A 17,892-nucleotide genomic window follows, 5' to 3' on the forward strand; every position below is an offset into this window, starting at 1 on the left:
TGGCTACATAAATGTGGAAGGGAGCTCAACACTGCTTGTACACCATAAAAGTTCATAGGCCCCCTTATGACCAGTAGCATGTAAAACCCTCAGAAATACGAATCCAACATCTCTTGGATTCCTAGGAACATATCCTGATTGACCCATAAGCAAGTGTGCCTGAGGACTAAATAATCCATCCATATGTATAAATACATATGTAGTGAATAGTTCTCAGTTTTGCAGCATCAGGAGGTTTGGGGTTGTTTTAACCTAAAGTTCTGATAAGCACAGTTACCCTTCTCGGTAGGAAGCGTTAAGGAAGAGTGTTCAGCCACTCGCACTGGTAGGAATTCAGACACTCCACTTCCCAAGGCAGTCATCCTCCTTAAAAATAGATAGATAGCTTAGTCTAAGTCTGGATGATTTTATCAGGAAAATAACATGAAATTATGTAATTGGTAGGAATAAGAATGGGAAGGAGGAGAAAGAAAAAAGAATGTTTCCTTCAGTTAGTATTCTGAATATATTCTATAATCACATTATTTCCTTGGTATCTCATGTAGTATCTTTATTACCATGATCCTTTGCACAATTACAGTAAGTGTATCATGACTTCTACTGTAATCCACATACGAGAATTTAGGTGACTTGCACAGAAATTTCTGATTATCAGGCAAGGTTTGTGTCACAACGTATCACTGCTTTCTCAGGAATTCATTAAGCCAGTGATGACTTTTGAATATGAAATAAGTCCTTGAATGTTAAATAGGATGCCCAGAGACTCAACGGTTTAAGTCCAAAAGAAAAAAAAAAAAAAGAAAAAAATGGGGAGGGAGGGGAGCTTCCCTATGTAAAGGTAACATAAATGGAAAGTTCATCTATATTTCTTATCATTTTTTAAACATGCTTCTAATATCTAACTGGTTTTAGTAGAGTTTTCAATGAGAAAGGCATATATGTAAAAAACAATTAATTTCAGCACTTAAAAGAATAATAGCTTCAAGGAGCACATTTGTTATCCATATTACTTTAGTTCTGTTATCACTAGATCTGGAAGCTGTTTTCATGCTGGGTAATCCCATTAACTCTTGTAATACTCGTAACATGCTGGAGTAACAAAGACCTCTTTGTCCTACTTTTTAATTTATCTGTTGATGAGATAGTTTATTTTCAACCTTGAGAACCCTAGCTTTTGACAGGTATATTTAATTTGTGTTATTTGTTTGTGAGTAAAAAATATCAATAATGAGATTATGATTTTATAGAAACCAAATAATTCCACTAAAAAGGCTTTTAAAAGTTCTATTGAAAGCATGAAGATAATGTTTCTTAAATTATTGTCTCTAGTTTATATGGTTTGGCTGAAAAATATAACCTAGTCCATGGGCATTGTTCTTTTATATGAATGGTTTACATTATACCACAAATAATTCAGTACTGCTTACTGTTTTAGAAATGTCCATTTTTTATTGGTTGCATTATATCTGAAAATTGATATTTATAACATTTTTCACAATTCGTTTTCTAAGGTGTAAACCCTAGAAGTGTCTCTTTAGTGGCAGTCAATAAAGAGGGATCACATGGAACGTGGAACAACCAGTTGTTTTCGAAACCGCTCGCACATACTGGAGGAGGAGTGACTTTCAACAGAAATACTACAGGTAAAAGTATAATTAAAGTGTCACATTATATCTTATTATACTTAGTTAATTTAGTTAAGACAATCTGTTTTAACTTCTGTTGTTAGGCTTAGGTTCCAGGCTAACATTTTTTTTTTCTTGTTTTCATTATAGACTCTTAAAATAACTTTTTCATCTGTAAACTGTGTATTTTGTTTTCAGAGCATAAAGTACAGACCAGCACATATTATATGGGCATTGGTGAGGCCACACCTGGAGTATTGTGTTCAGTTCTGGGCCCCTCAGTTCAGGAAAGACATTGAAGTGCTGGAGCGGGTCCAGAGAAGAGCAACACGACTGGTGAAGGGACTTGAACATAAGACCTATGAGGAGAGGCTGAGGGAGCTGGGGTTGTTTAGTCTAGAGAAGAGGAGGCTTAGAGGTGACCTCATCACTCTCTATAACTACCTGAAGGGAAGTTATAGCCAGGTGGGGATTGGTCTCTTCTCCCAGGCAGTTAGCAATAGGACAAGGGGGAATGGGCTTAAACTCTGCCAGGGGAAATTTAGGCTGGATATTAGAAAGAAATTCTTTACAGAGAGAGTGGTCAGGCATTGGAATGGCCTGCCCAGGGAGGTAGTGGAGTCGCCGTCCCTGGAGGTTTTTAAACTGAGATTGGACATGGCACTTAGTGCCATGATCTAGTAAACGGACTAGAGTTGGACCAAGAGTTGGACTCGATGATCTCTGAGGTCTTTTCCAACCCAGTCGATTCTATGATTCTGTGATATACTAAAGTTCTGTCAAGATAAATTTTCTCCATTGTCCTCTTAGACCATTATTTTTACTGTGTTACTAATAATTTAAGCAAATAGTTTGACCTCATTACTGCCTGTTCAGTGTGCTGCGGAACACTATCGAACAGTGGTCTCTCATATGAAAACAAGGTGGTGGGTGGTGTGTTCATGTAATAACAGTACTGCCTAATACTCTAAAGATGTCTTTAACAATCTACTAGCCTTGTCCTAAATATTCTGCTGCATGAAAACTCCCCTTATTTTCAGCAAGGAACTAGCAATAAGGTGCCTTTTGGTACAACGTTTTGTGAAGAACACTATTGTCAGCATTTTATAGAGTGAAGACTAAAAGTAGTTAAATGGCTTATCTAAGATTTCACCGAGAAAGCATCAGACTCAAGGCCTAAAATCTTTTTTCTGACCACCAAGCCCTATAGTTTAAGTACACAGTCCCATGACCCTGTTATGGGAAGTTACCATGTTAACAACTTTGCAGTCATTGTCCAGCTAGCATGAGTCATTCCCAAATACTTTAATGTCAATAAACCACCTTTGCCTTACACGCTTGTACAGAAAGAATTTTAGGTTTGCTTACATGCAGATACTGTGCCCCTTTTTAAGAGAACTTTAGTAGCCATTCTGCATTGTCAACAAACCTGATTTTTCACCCTGAATGTCAGGTGAGCTGTAAGTTGTTCATGTGAAATTATGTGAAAGATTTCTGTGAAAGATTTTAGGAAGTGGAAAAATAACAGCACCTACTAGAATTTTGTTGGGATAGAACAGACTTATTTAATCAATCATCATATGTACCTTTCTGTTTTCCAAAATACAGTATCTAGGTGACTCAGAATTAATAATATATTCATAAAATAGTCTTGCAAGGGAATTAGGCGCAAAAAGGCAAAGAGCTGTTTCCAAAAGTATGCATCAGTATACATCTACCTACTGAATTGCACTGAAAATAAGATGAATGCTAATGGTAAAAATCCTGCTTTTGTCTTACTGGCTTACTTGGGGTATTGCCAAATGTTTACAGAAAAAAAGCCCTAAAACCGATTGTTTTGTATGTTTGAAAATACTTGGCATTATTTCCTTCAGTATCTTAAATTGAATGATGTTTTATATAGCGGGGAGGCAACAACATTTAAGACAGACATGAAACCAGGATAGCTGGAGCACTGATCACAGAAATACAACACATGTAAATTATGCATGTTTTCTTTTTTCGTTTTGACGGAATTGAAAGTTGACACTGTTTACTGTTCAAATAACTATGGTTAGTGTATTTAAGTGCCTTTTTTTCTTCCTCATCCACATCATCGCCCTAAGGTGAAGTAAGAGCAAATAGTTACAAATGCTTTATGAAGAACTGTAAGGTTATGATCAGTCAACTCTGTAGATACACCTGAGTGCTTAAACTTGTGATTTATGTGTTTGTATGGCTGGAATGTGATTGCACTGTTGCTAAATCACATTTTTATTCCATTATTAGGCAGGGCCTTGTAAGGTAATTAGTTAGAGTAACATTTCCTGCTTGAGAAAACATAGGAGTTAGACATTATAGTTATAAAAATGTCAGATATTTATTCTTTCTTGCTTTATTTACCCTCATTTCTTTAACATCACCTAGCTGGCTTCTGAGCATGCTTTTTCTAAACTTCTGCCTTTCCATCTTTTTTCTTCCTTTCATTTTCCTTGTCTACAGATGAGAACTTAATTATACCTATTGAAAAGCTATCATGCAAAGAAAGATTGAATGAAAAATTAGAGGATCCAAAAGGTAATTTGTAGCAATTATAGCCTGGTTCTTTGCACATTTCATATTTATGTTTTACATTTTCTTGTAAAAGTTGCGCTTACAATGCAGATTCTGGATGATCATACATACACTTCAATTTCAGTTGGAATCAATTTTGTCAAACCTTGCTCTCTTCATTGTGACTTTTTCTTGACTCTTGGCACCTACTGTGCTTTAAAAGACAGAGAATATTGTATTACTCTAATAATAATTTACAGCATGTTACTGCAGTGTTGCTGGATAATGATGAAGAAGTGATCCTAAAGCAGCAGCATATGCATCTCTCCTAAAGGGCTGCTTGTTCATAACAGGACTTGGTACTTGCAGCATTGACTTCATTGAGATTCTCCATCTGTTACACTGATTTTACCGCACTGTGACTGCACAGATTTTGGTGGAGTTACCGTAGTATAAGAGGCTGGAAACTCAGGTCTAAACACACAGTTCGCTGTGAATATTGTAAGGCTGCTGGAATGTTTCACCTCTGCCCCACTTTCTGTTCCCTCTGGCATGTACTGCCTGTGTGATATGTGTCACGGCAACTCTTCATAGGGTTGTTTGAACTCTCTACCCAGCTCAAACAATTCAGTGACTTTATGAAGAATCAGGTCTGTGTTGTTTGAGGTAGGGGATGCAGCCTGGGCCATGGTTACACTTGCTCACATCATGGCCATGAGTGCTTGCCTGTACACCTGCTGCGAGACCTCCTGGATGCCTGATGGATGAATACTTCTATAGCAAGAACCACTTATTTTGGACAGTAGTGGCTAGAGGTAAGGAACTGTGTTCTGCAAAAGTTGTTTGGGTTTTTTTTTTTATTCGTAGTTATTCTTTTATATTGAACTTCTTTTTCCTCCTTCCCTTGTTCTCATCCAACAAAAGACCAGCTCTCCAGACCTCTGTTTCGCTCAGTCTGTTCCTCCTGGCTGCACTCTTCCATTTCCTGCAGAAGGGTCCTAAAGGACATTGGATATTAAGAGGTAAGGAGAACCAAAAAATGGTTGGGTGATTTTTGACAGATAGGCAGCTTTGCTGAGCTGTGGATGAGACGTAGACAGAAGTAGTCTTTTTGAGGTTGTATTCATTGAGGCCTGTTATGTTCTTATTTTCAGACTTCAGAATTTTAAGGTATACTACTCAGCTGTTAGACCTATGAACCACTGCCAGTGAAATGAATAGGAACTGGGGCAATAAGAGAATGTGTGTATGTGCACAGGCAGGTGAATGAACCACTAAAACTGTGTTGGTTTTGTTTTTCAGGGAAATTCCTGAAAAGGAAGAACAAATTAAAGACTACAAGAAAGTTAAATTTTATTAGAATACTTTATTAAAGTTGTATCTTACACCGGGACTTTTGTGTCTTTCTTTGCTGGAGGCTGGCACCAAATGGACATGGGGAAGCCACACTGAGACCCAACTATTTGTGGGACTGATAGAAGTGACAGTTTGGGGAGACTGGCAAAACTGAGTTAACTGAATGGTTTTTGTTAATGCTCCTGGACAGCAAGGTGTGCAATGATCTGACATAGCTGAAATTAGCTGAGGATACTTTTGGGGGTTTGTAGATGACCAATTTTGAAGCTTATAGATCCACTGCTCTGAGCTCTAAAATTATCACAGAGGACTGGGAGTGCTTGTGGGAAGAGGAACATTTTGGGACTGCACTGAGGACAGAGATTTAGGAGACACAAAAAAGGTTGATTGAGATATTGCATGTTTTACTGCAACTATCATTGAAACCATACTGAATATTAATATTATAAAAATGTTCACACTTGATAAAGGTCAATTTAAAACTACTGTATATGGCCTTGTAGTTCACAAATGTACTACTACTGAATACAGAACCACACCACTAGAGAAAAGCATTTCTCTCTGGACACTGTGCCAGCACAGTCTTAACAGTCCCAAGTGATGACAGACATGGAGGAGGTAAGAAATTTTCTTGGTGCAGGGAGTCTAAAGTATTGTGACAGATCTCTCTGCCATTTGGATGATAATTTCAGGGATAATTTTGTGTGTAAATGCACATTGTTTCTTAGCTTCCAAATGAGAATGGTTATTGCAGCCTTTCCAAGGTAGCACTGCTTTAAAGAAAGATCTAGACCAAAACTATGCACAATAAAATTATAGCCAGGGTTAAAGAAAGAGTGTAATTTGGTCTGACTTTTGTAGCAGGCCTTTAACACTGGAACTAGCAAAGTGAACTTCAAGTGGTGCACCACTTCCCACAGAAGTTTGGTTCCATTATTTTAGATAGATGTAGGCCGAACATTTTGAGCACAAGAATACTGTTGAGTGCTAGTTTTCCAATACTGAAATGCTTTAACTATCTTCCAATAAAGCAAGTAGCTGTAAGTAAAGGTAAGATCATGCATTTCTCTAAAATTCAGTGTAAACCTTTCTGTGTGGTCTGTGTGGTCTGTGTGGTCTAAGTTTAATGTAAGTACTAATGAAATGTCCATCCTGCTCTGTTGTCTTCATTCCTGCTAAACTGCAGTTCAGATGTACTGGAAATGCAACTTAGCGAGCCTGTTAGTTGTGTAAAAGGTCCAACCAATATACAAAGCAAAGAATTAATATATACTTTTTTAAAACAGACAAGCACGAGGGAGTTTTTATAGAACACTCATACTTACTATTGTGGTACTGCAAATGTATTTTGAAGTGACTATAATAAGCAGGCAAGGTTTTCTGAATGCAGCTGAAAATACTAAAACTCTCTAATGTCAACAGGAAATCCTGGCTTTGCGAGTGGTGCTGCTTACAACCCATCAGGAGTATATGTCCCCTCCTTTCATAAAAAAGAAGTTGGATCAGCTGGACAACGGATACAGCTAGCTCCTCTTGGTGCACCTGTCTCAGGTAAGACACATCCTTTCACCATGCTTATCTGAGACAAAGAGAAATGTCCATTTCCCATGCTTCCTGAAAGATTTATTAGCCCTTTCTTCAAGGTTTTTAAATAAAATTTTGGGGCATAAATTGTTCTTAATGTAAGTCAATTGAATGTAGGTGTCTAGAGGCAGTCCTGATACCCTGAGAAACTCTTGCTACTATTATTTGTTAGGTAAAAAAGAAAATAAAACTGCAAATAATTTGTAATTCTAGAAGGTTTGGATCACTTGCTAAACTACTGTTCATTAGTGGTGAAGGGCTAAGCAAAATTGTAAAAATATTAAATTCACAACTCTGTAGTAAATTGTCATGTAGATTGGACACAAATATAAATCTACGATTTATGTAGCTAGTAGGAATTGGTACAGTCACCAACTGTAAAGTATACAAAATTTCAAATTTAAAAAAAAGCCTTATATTTGAGTGGATTGAGAGGAACTTCCATGACAGTCATTTTCATGTAGCTTGGGGCTGTCTTGGGTGGGTCTTTAATGTCACTTAATGCAATTGAATGACATTGATCCAGGCTTACAGTGGCCTCAACAATTTCAAAAAAGGCAAAGATCTTTATCAAATTACTTAGTAAATTCAGAAATAATGTTGCAGATCTGGCACATGACACTACTCTTGTACCCCTGAAATATCACAAGAGTGCTTTGTGAAATGAAACTTTCAATGTTGCTACATTACAGAAGATAAAAGCCAAACAAGAGAATGCAAATTACCAGTTTTTAATAGTTATGGTACAGTAATGGTGTAGCTGTACATTGCATTAACAAACACTTTAAAAGACTCTTCTATTCATCCATTAAAAATGTGAAATCTGTTCTGAATGTAACCGTTCCCGTGGTATGGATGATGTTCTGAGCATCTTCTTTGTTGGTATGTTTGTGATTCAGAGAAGATGAACAGAAGTGCTCAGGACACAGGAGAAACTGTTTTGTGAGTGAAGACTTAGAGCTGTTGTCCAAATGCAACAGCACACTTCAGAGAAAAGAGCAAGGCCCTAAACTAATTGTGAATTGTTTAACTAAAGGGCCTATAGCAGACCAATCTGATATGGTCCTGCTTAATAATGTTGTCTTTTTGCTGACTTGCTCTTTTTAATTACTTGTTCCCCTTAGGAACTTATAAGTGACTTCTGAGAAGGAGAGAGGGAGGGAAGAAAGGAGATGGCATACATATACAACATATGCTTAGATGTATGCATATTCTGAGTCGATCAGAAACCCACCAGGGAAGGCTGGAGCTGCACTTAGTTGCGAGAGTCTTAATTTGTCACAGTGTGTAGATCAAGAAGTTCACAAGAAGACAAAATCTGCAACTATCTCTAGACTGCTGTGAATAGTGAGAATGAAAAGGAATTACTTGCAGTGATCCAAAGGGAAATAAATGCACTGTTAATCTGTAATTAGAAATGGAAAATGTGTAGTAAAACTCAGACAGGCTGGCAGATGGGAGGTCAATTAAGAGACTCTTCCATGTCCTGGAGAAGAGCAAGAATCCTATTGCTAAACCCCTTATATTTAGCCTAAATTCTGCAGACTTGCATGGGAAGAGAGATAAGGTTGAAGGCACAAATGGCAGGTTTTTTATCTCTCATCTGACAATATTTGAACATTAACATTTTTTGTGACCCTTTGCTTTGTATTATACAAACATTTGAAATAAGTTATGCTCTCAATTGTTTTTGCTCTCTTCATTTGTTCCGTTAAGTATTTTAATGCCATAATTTAAATAACTTAATGTAGTATAAAAGATCATTTTCTCTGAGGAAAATGCAATGGCAAGACCTGAGAAAAGTGACCTTCATTGCCAAGAGAGATTAGGCTGGAATCGTACTTACTGATGAAAGATAGGGAATGCCAGCCTACAATAAAAAGGAACAGTATTAGTTTTCAAAGAGGCGGAGACCTGACCCCCAATTTCAGTTCCTTGAGATTCCTTCTTTTTAAATGTTTTGATCTTCACCTGTTCCTGAGTGGGTTCAACTCACTGTTGAAAAATACCACCAAAAGTAGGTCATTTTCCATAAGAAACAGAATGATACATAGGCATGAAAAAAAAAAAAAATCCGTAACATGTTAATAATAAAAAAACCAACCAAACAATCAGTAATACCTGATAAAAGAAGACTAAAGTAAGAAAGTAGGAATGGAAGGGGCAGGACATACTTTAGGAAACAATGGTAAGGTATTAGCAGGTATATATATTTCTTATATACAGAAATCCTAATAGGATTTTTTCTTATATACAAGAGAGGTCCCAAATGATTGACCTTAAAGGCCTGAGAGAATAGCAGAATTAGTGATGAACATGGAACTTAAATAACATGAAGCTTGAGGAAGCTGTGAGTGTCTGAAATGCAGAAAGGGGAAGTCTGAGAAAAAAAGGCTGGGAATATAGTAGCTCACTGCTACCAGGTGGATGCCAATATAAGGGGCTTGGAACAGATCCTATGAAATTGATAGAGAAATGTGAAACGGAGATGAAAAGGACTCATGACCAGGTAAGGTACACCAGGAGTTCTCAGCCAAGCAGGAGGGCACTAAAAGACATAAAATCTTTAAAGGAACAAGAGCGTCTACAGAAGCTGTTCATGCATCTAGGCTTTCTGAGTTTTTAGTTGAGTTTAGTGATGTTATAATTATATGCTTTTTCAAATATTTGAGATAGAGGAAAGAACATTTCCATGCTGTAGCCATTTTGTAATAGAAGATGCACAGTTGTAGACATACACACTGAATTTCAGTCTCCATGTCTCCTCAAGGGATTGTAGCAAAGCAAGTATCCAGTGGATGAGAATTACTAATAAGATACACGAACTATGGGAAACATTCACCTTATCTGAAAACAAGCATAGAGAGCATATCAGAGACCAAAGCATCCTGCTGCATTAGCATCCTTGAGTACCCCAAGTAATCTTTAAGCTCTCATTCTTGTATTTGTAAAGGAGTGAAATACCTGTTGAGTCATAACTAATTCTCAGTTCTTGTTCCTTTCAGATTATTCTTGGAAAACCAAAGCTGTTCATGCTCAGTTACCAGGTCCTACTTTCAGTCCAGCAGCAAAAAACATGACTATTTTAAATCGCCCACCAACTATTCAGTCAGTACATGGACGAACAGACTGGGTGGCTAAATATGGAGGAAATAGATAGAAAATGCCATCCTGTATAGATATTATTTGAGCTGTGTTCAGTTCTCCTGCACTGGAAAACTATTTGCTGAAACTTCTCCTAAGACTAAGCAACAGTAAAGAAGAAAAAAAGACCTTGTGTTCTGTTACCTGTGGAAGAATAGTACAATACCATGTAAAATATTTGCTATAAAGTAGGATTTGTTGAAGTATTGTGTAAAGCATATTGCCAAAACTACTGAGAAGTAGGTTTCACTCGACATGCTTTCCTAGATGGATCTCCTACCATCATACTCCTAAAACAAGTTATGGTGGCTCGCCCAATTCAACGTCCACTATTGGCTTATGTTTGCTTTCATGTACACAAGCAGCTAGAAGCAGGGCTAAAGCAGAGCAGCACCAAGCTTTCAGGTATTAGGCTGCTTCCTCACCAAAAAGATAAGAGTGAAAGCACAGATGGGGCTTCGTGAAGACCACCACACTCTCATACAAGAATTTCAGAACTCACTTGTACTTAAGAGTTACTTAGGGTCTGTAATGTCCAAATATTCGTAATAGCAATGAAAACCTAGCTCCTTGTAGCGGAACACAAGCAATCCACTGATAAATACTACCCAAGTCTAAAAACTTGGCTCATGTAAGGCTATAGAATGATGTAGCAATATTGGAAAATAGCTAAACAAGTATTAAGTGGTAGACTTGCCTCACCAAGGTGTAGTGAAGCCTAAAAATTAGCTGCTACTGTTATAATTAACTTATGACTGTTTTGAAGATCTGTGGAGATTTATATCTGCCCTGTCAAGGGAGTGTCACAGTGACATTTTAAGGAGCCTGAATCACTGCAGTCTATCAGTCATTTCAAGGGTGAATTAGCCAAAAAGGCCTAAATTATTAGTAAACTCATCTTTCTACTTGTCTTTATTGGGTGATCAAACTAAAGTACAGCATTTGAATAAGCTGCATGAGGAACAATATTGGGCTGTTCTTCCGCTTTTTGGTTTAGACCTTAAAGGCCAACTTAGGTACCTGAAAACAGACACAAACTTTAATAATGCAATACCTCACTGTTTATATGCTCATTAAGTACTTTGTCTGGTTTCTATGCTAAGTTTTATAGTAATATCCCACGAAAGACCTCACAATGTACAATAAATTGTTTTTAGGATGTTGAACTAAGCTACATCTGTTAACAGCTGCACTTAGAATAGATGCTTTAGATTTAGTAGTTACATTAAACCTGCCATTTTAAGTACAAAATGAGTATGTTCTTTAAAGATGTAAAACTGTTCATGATTAAGCATTGTAAAAAATAAATGTATTTGTATGGCTTTTATAACTGCATATAAAAATTTAAATGCCTGTTGTTGACCCAGTGTGTCGTAATATCTGGGTTACGTTAATTTACATCAATTTAATCTAAACCATTTGTATAAAAAAAGTCAAGTATGTTGTTACAAAAACTGCACTTTAAGAAAATATTACTTCAATACTGGAAGAGCTACATAAGGATAGGGATATCTGGTTGGTAATGCACCAGTGACTTTAATTCAATTGCCATTGGTCTAGGCTTAAGTATGTAATTCCCTTAGTACTAACAGATGTCCCTATGCTATTTAATTTATCTGTAGAATATATGTGTAACTTACCATGGCAGTGAAGGACAACCTCAGACTTCCTATAACAGGCATAAATGCACTAATTTTATAATTTAAAAAAAAAAAAAAAATCACTCATCTCTAGTACAAGATGCCAGTGACTTAGTTAAATCACAGTCTGGTCAAGGAATTAACTAATAATGTGTCCATAAGGCACCTAGAACAGAAGAACAAATAGGTACTATTTTTGGCACTAAATATGGCCAAGAAGAAACCATATGCTAATGAACATTGGAATGGCTTTGACATAACCATAATAGCCTTTACCAGCCATAATCAAAGCATGGTAAGTGTTAAATTCTTGCACAGAGCAAGAAAAAACAGTAATAAGAGGCTAATAGGCTTTGTACAGTCATTTTAACTCAGAGCCATTAACATACACTGAACTGTTAGTGCAGAAATGCCATCTAATGCTTAAGAAATGTAGTATATGCTGATGAAGTTCCAAGGGGCTAAAAACTATGTGAGACTCAAGCTTTTCTCTCCTCCATTTGTCTATTACTGGTTCTCCTGAACATGAAAAGTGGTAACAGGAGTTCCACCAGCAATTCTCAATTCAAGCTACAGCCTTCCCAAAGCTCATGGAACAGCAGCAAGCCTTAACATTTTGGTCTACGAGCTTAAAAGTGCATCAGTCCAATTTCCTGCTTTCTGTTGTCATTATTCTATTAAAGGACAGTTGCAGCCCAGATTTGCAAGTTACCTGATAGGAGACCATTATACGATTAGGAAACTGCTGGATCGTGGCTGTTCTCATTTTATTGCAGGAGATGCGTGTATGTTTGCACGTTACCTCCACAGAAGATAACTGCTTCACAAGCAATATGAAGAGGCAATATAGTAACTTGTACAGCAGTTTAAAGAGAAGTGTCTTAAATGCTAGTGTCTGTCTTATTCACCTTTTCAAGCCAGAGCAGAGACATCCAAACACCTGCCTAACAATGCTGGGGCTAGAGCCTGGGATTAGGCACTTAAAAGGAGGATTTATAAACACACCACCTCCTATCCCACACACACTGTGTTTCTGTGTAGGGAGGTAAGAGGAAAAAGTAAATACGGCTGCTGCCACCAGACTCCCTCTGTACCTTCTGCTGAGGCAGTGCAAGGGCACCATCCTGCCTGTTCTGATGTGACCCAGGAAGGAGGGAAGGAAAAGCACAAGAACTCTGAGCAACGCCACTCTCGCCAATCTAACAGATCAGCCCCACTGATCCACCTCACCCAGTACCAGCCACCAAAGAAGAAAGATTAAGGAAATAGAAGCTCAGGATCTGTGCAGAAAGGGACATCGGTTAAAGGAGACAAAAAAAGGGATACATTACCATCCATGTGTAGCTCACAGGATTACTTCTGTGTGGCAGGTTTATATTTAGACTGATTTCAGGCATCAAGGGAATCAACTGAGGACAGAGACTGATCAACTGAGCCCTTCAATCTTTCAACTTTCATGGAGCATTTTTCAAATTTGAAATAGATGATTCCTCTCAAAAAAAATTAATCTAACACTTGTCTGAAAATATGGTGTGTATGCTTTTGTTCTCTACGCTTCCTCCCAGTTCATGGGATTTTTATATTTACAATTCACAAGATTTGGGAATGGAATAGAGATAGTTTATACAATCTACATTGACAACTATATTCAGACACCTGCCAGAAAGGCACTAAACTGTATCAACTCAGATGAACAACGAAAGAAAAAAGAATAGTTGTGTAAAACACAAGTGTTTGTAATAATAATCTGTTGGTTTATTTATAATAACATTTTAATTCTCGTGAAATGCAAGAGCTATGCCTACAATTCAGCATTATCTAATAAAGCATATTTTTGATTTATGAATAATAATCTGTAAAAGTGAAATTAATGACATTTGGCTGGGCACTTTTGCTTACAAGTAACTGCAAGTAACAGGTTTGCATTCATTGTATTACAGCAGAACCTTGATAGCTTGCTCCGTGATTGTGTTTTTTGAAACCAGGTTCTAATGCACAGTACTGGGAGAACAAAGTCCCTGACTAACAAACATGATAGATAAACTGGCAGGGAAGCAGAAGGGGAGAGGTAACGTAATAAGCATGTTTGTTTTATTAATTACTAGTGAAAAATTGGCAACTCCTCTCCCCTTGTTTTAGAGGTACAGATTATTTTAGAATGACAGGTCCAGATGTACATTTAAGCTTCAATCCTGCAACTATCTGTATGCAAGTGCGGAGGTCATTGCCTACAGCAAGTTGCAGGACCAGAAGCTAAACTAATGCTATACTCATATTTTCTTGCTTCACAGAGCAGAAAACATTAAGGAAAATAATATTTTGGAGGATGTAACAAGGGTTCTCAGTGTCAGTCTTTTAAAACAAAACCCACTTGCATTAAGATATGAAAAATACAATATACAGACAGCAGTGCCTTTTCCACTTTTGTATAGAACATTTAGGCAGTTGCATTTTCGATCTTCTCAATCACATATCTTCAGTGACTTCATGCAGACTTATGATTTAAGAGGCTTTTCCATTATCTGCAATCCAAGCCGTCCAACCATCAGTAAACTGTTGAACAGAACAATCATTATTAAAAAAAACAAGGGAGGCAAAAATCCCATAAAGAAGAAGGAAGGAAATATTGACATGTTTTCATTTGGCTGAACTCCACCGTAAGATTTCATTTTTCTCAGAACTTACCACATAACATTTTTAAAACAATATAATCCACAAATAAGTTAAATAAAATGCCTACTTGAAAATACAGACAAGAACAAAAGACAAGTGACTACCTGGCACCAGCAATTATCCCAGGCATTGCTTTTCTGGAGTTGTAAAACCTCATTCCCATAACAGCAGACAAAGTTCCAGACGCCACTGTTGAAAAAAAGCCCAGTCAGAACCATTTGGAATAGAAATACCAGCGCAACGCTGCAACGCTTGGACATTGAGCAGGGCCAGCCAAATAGGCCTATGGCTATGGATAGGAACGCAGGGAACTGTACACAAACATGTCACTTATTTTTGCTGAACAGTAGAACTATTGCAAGCTTCTCAGCAGCTTTGGCAAGTGTGTTCCACTGCTCGTAAGAAGCGAGTAGATCTCATCAGGGTTGAGACCGCTGCCTCATTGCCCACGACCTCCAATCCTCCAGGCAGATTGCTAACTCCCCCTCGCTTTCTGTTTGCAGAAGGATTATTTCCTTCAATACAGATAGGCTTAAAACTCCCAGAAAGGTCAGACAAAGTTCCCTCTGTGGGAGGTAAATATTACAGTTTCTCTGTGACATTCTGAACTGGGAAGTGGCACTAAATACTGCAACTAAAAATAAAACACTGCTATCAGAAAATATGAATTAGCAAACAGAAAGCAATCTAAGGGATCAAACTGAAAGAGCGACTAACATTTTAAACATTACTCCAAATTATTTAATCTCCAAGTCCAGAAAAATAATCCTACTGATAATCACATAAAAGTTACAGGGCCATTGTTTCCTCAAAAGGCAGGTAGAGGTGTTGTATACCTTTCTCCAAAGCTTCAAGTTTGTTTGCATCAGACAGGGCAAAAGATATTCTAAAGATATTCTGTCAAGATTCTTTTTCTGTATTTCTACCTTGAGGTACTGTGACCAACCTAAAGCTTAGTGGGAGCCACAAACTCATGCTGGAGATGCACAGCCGCTCCCACAGCACACCAGTGTGGAGGAGAAAGTCCAGAAGTGGAAAGTTTACTTCACATTAAGCTGTGTTTTACATTTAATTCCTTACTGACAAGGTAGTCTGGTCCTCTGCAGTATCTACCAGGGGCTTCATGAAACCTTTCAGCACATTACATGATCAAGTCTTATTGGTTTGAAATAGTCTTAAATCACTGTAATGCTCTAGTATCATAACACTAATAATACTATAGCATAGTTACAGAACTGGAAAGAACCTCAAGAGGTCATCTAGGCTAACCTAGTGCCCAAAGGCAAGATCTGTTCCTGATGGATACTGATCTAACCAGTTATTAAAGTCCTGCAGTGGTGGAAGTACATGAGGTTCACCTGATTTCTTCCAGTGCTTCATAATACTTCCCACTGTCATTTTATCCTTCTGCTTCACTCAAAGAGTTAAGTGCAAGCTAAGCCCACATCTTCTTGTCCCATCTACCACAAGCAAGGAGAATATATAATTCCCTCCTTTCTTCTACATATTTCACTGTTTCTTCCACAGCATATGATGCATTACAACCTATACTGCTCTTCTTCTGAGATGCTTGTGCAAGCCAATATTCCATAAAGCCACATACTGCTTGTCACAGTGCTGTCACTGTTGCTAAAACGCCTATTCCATGACCATAAATTAAAAATGCTGCATCACAACCAAACATTTTTCATATACTTCTCCTGTGCCTACATTAGTTTAACATGGTTATCTTGTCTGACAGAGGAGATGGTTGTTTCTCACCAGCTCTGGCTTCCAGGACAACCTAGGTTTTGGAACCAGGCTCTGTGTTCTTACATAAATACCTCCTGACTATGGGCAGGAGGCCTTGCCACTGCTTAAAACATTTGTAAAAATAAAAGGGCACCGACAGGCTGAAATGTGCTAGAAAAAGAAGTTACTGCTCCCACTGCTACCAGCGATGCTTAGTCCTTGGGTGCTGGGTAAACTTACCGAGGGAAAGCCAGACATTCTTTGGATCTTTGGACTGCTGGTAGGCACCTAGTCCTGCTAAGCCACCGAAGAGAAGACCAGCTGCGAGAGAAGGGGTGCTGCCTTGAATAAAACGGAAGATAAAGCAGTTAGTGAAAGAGCACTTACACAGCAAGTCTGCAAAACAAACAAAACGACTTGCAAGTACACATTCACTACTAAAAATATAAAAATAAGAAAAATAAGAAAACATAAACCACAAAGCAAACCTAAACCAAACAGAACATAGCAAGTTGTTTTTATTAGCATGGCACTTCGCAGGCCTCGGCCGAGCACCGTTTCCATGCAACAAGGATTTCGCGCAGTTTGCCGGGTGACTCCCCGCGGAGGACCGGGCCCGGGCACCCGAACTCGCCGCAGCCCCGGCTGAGGCGGCAGCCCCAGCCCCCCGCGGGGCCGGCAGACACCCCGCCAGCTCCCAAGGCGGGATTTCAGCCCCGGACGCCGGCCCGACAGCGACACAGCCCTTCCCCGCGAAGCGCTGGGACACCCCCCGCCGGTCCGGGCGAAGCAGAGCGAGGCGCTGCCTGCGGGCAAGGCCGGGACCCGGGACGCCGCCGCTGCCGGCACCTACCTGCCTTGGCGTAGCCTACGACGCCGCCCGCCGCCACCAGCGCCGCGTAGCCGAAGCCCAGCCAGTCGTACTCCATCTGCGGGCTGCGCAGGCCGCAGGCAGCGCCCGGCCTCGCCCCTCCAGTCCCGCTCCGACCTTGGGCCGCCCTCCCCGCGGCGGTGCCGCCTCTGCCGGAGGTCCCTCCCGCCGGCCGTGACGGGCACCCGGGGGCAGGTCGCTCGCTTGGGCGGGCGGCAGCTGCGTGGCCAGGGTCAAGGACCGGGGCTAGTGCGGGGGCAGCAGTGTCGGGGCTCCTGCGAGCTTGGGTGGTGCGTGGGCTGCGGTGCGGTCCGGCCCTGAGGTTCCGCGGGAGTAAAGATCCCGCACCGGTACTGACATGGGCCAGACTCGGTTTAGGAGCTTAAATTTATTGCCAGTTAATAACAGAGTAGGAAAGTGAGAAATAAAACAAGATGAAACCTCCCTCTCCCCATCTTCCCAGGCTCAACATCACTCTAGACTCCTCGGAGAAAGGGGAGCAGGGCTTGCAGTCAGTCCCACTCCTCATCTCCACTGCTCCTTCCTCCTGATGCTCTTCCCTTGCTCCAACGCGGGTCATTCCCACGGGCTGCAGTTCTTCACGAACTGCTCCAGCATGGGTCCTTTATACAGGGTGCCGTCCTTCAGGAACAGACCTCTCCAGCCTGGGTCCGCCACAGGGTCACAGCTCCTGGCAGCAAACCTGCTCCAACCTGTCTTCTCTCCACCCGTGTGG

General features: G+C 39.6%; 2 protein-coding genes across 6 annotated transcripts in view; one reads left to right on the forward strand and one right to left on the reverse strand.

Moving 5' to 3' along the window:
* The window catches only part of MAK (male germ cell associated kinase), a 31,264-nt gene extending 19,661 nt beyond the window's left edge, over positions 1-11,603 (forward strand). For 4 of the 5 annotated variants that reach the window (XM_065052420.1, XM_065052421.1, XM_021301294.2 and 1 more), the window contains 4 exons: positions 1,512-1,643; positions 4,107-4,181; positions 6,936-7,064; positions 10,103-11,603. In XM_065052420.1, the coding sequence (XP_064908492.1) occupies positions 1,512-1,643; positions 4,107-4,181; positions 6,936-7,064; positions 10,103-10,257 (491 nt within the window). In that variant the 3' untranslated portion in view covers positions 10,258-11,603. The remainder of the gene's footprint in view (positions 1-1,511; positions 1,644-4,106; positions 4,182-6,935; positions 7,065-10,102) is intronic. The other variant, XM_065052422.1, reaches the window with a different exon arrangement.
* A 2,009-nt stretch (positions 11,604-13,612) lies between these two features.
* On the reverse strand, positions 13,613-17,384 carry LOC135578534 (transmembrane protein 14C-like). Its single transcript, XM_065052426.1, has 4 exons — positions 17,139-17,384; positions 16,526-16,627; positions 14,659-14,743; positions 13,613-14,434 (listed from the first exon to the last, which is right to left on the reverse strand). The coding sequence occupies exons 1-4, from the start codon at positions 17,212-17,214 to the stop codon at positions 14,377-14,379; spliced, it is 321 nt and encodes a 106-aa protein (XP_064908498.1). The 5' UTR covers positions 17,215-17,384; the 3' UTR covers positions 13,613-14,376.
* Positions 17,385-17,892: the final 508 nt, after the last annotated feature.

Source organism: Columba livia, chromosome 2 (genome assembly GCF_036013475.1).
Source record: "Columba livia isolate bColLiv1 breed racing homer chromosome 2, bColLiv1.pat.W.v2, whole genome shotgun sequence".
Taxonomy (NCBI): Eukaryota; Metazoa; Chordata; class Aves; order Columbiformes; family Columbidae; genus Columba; species Columba livia.

Coding starts and splice junctions, on each gene's coding strand:
- LOC135578534 (XM_065052426.1), bottom strand. CDS start 17,214: ATGGAGTACGACTGGCTGGGCTTCGGCTACGCGGCGCTGGTGGCGGCG. Junction 14,744..16,525: donor GAATGTCTGGCTTTCCCTCG/GTAAGTTTACCC, acceptor TTTTTTCAACAG/TGGCGTCTGGAACTTTGTCT. Junction 14,435..14,658: donor GGGATAATTGCTGGTGCCAG/GTAGTCACTTGT, acceptor TCTGTTCAACAG/TTTACTGATGGTTGGACGGC.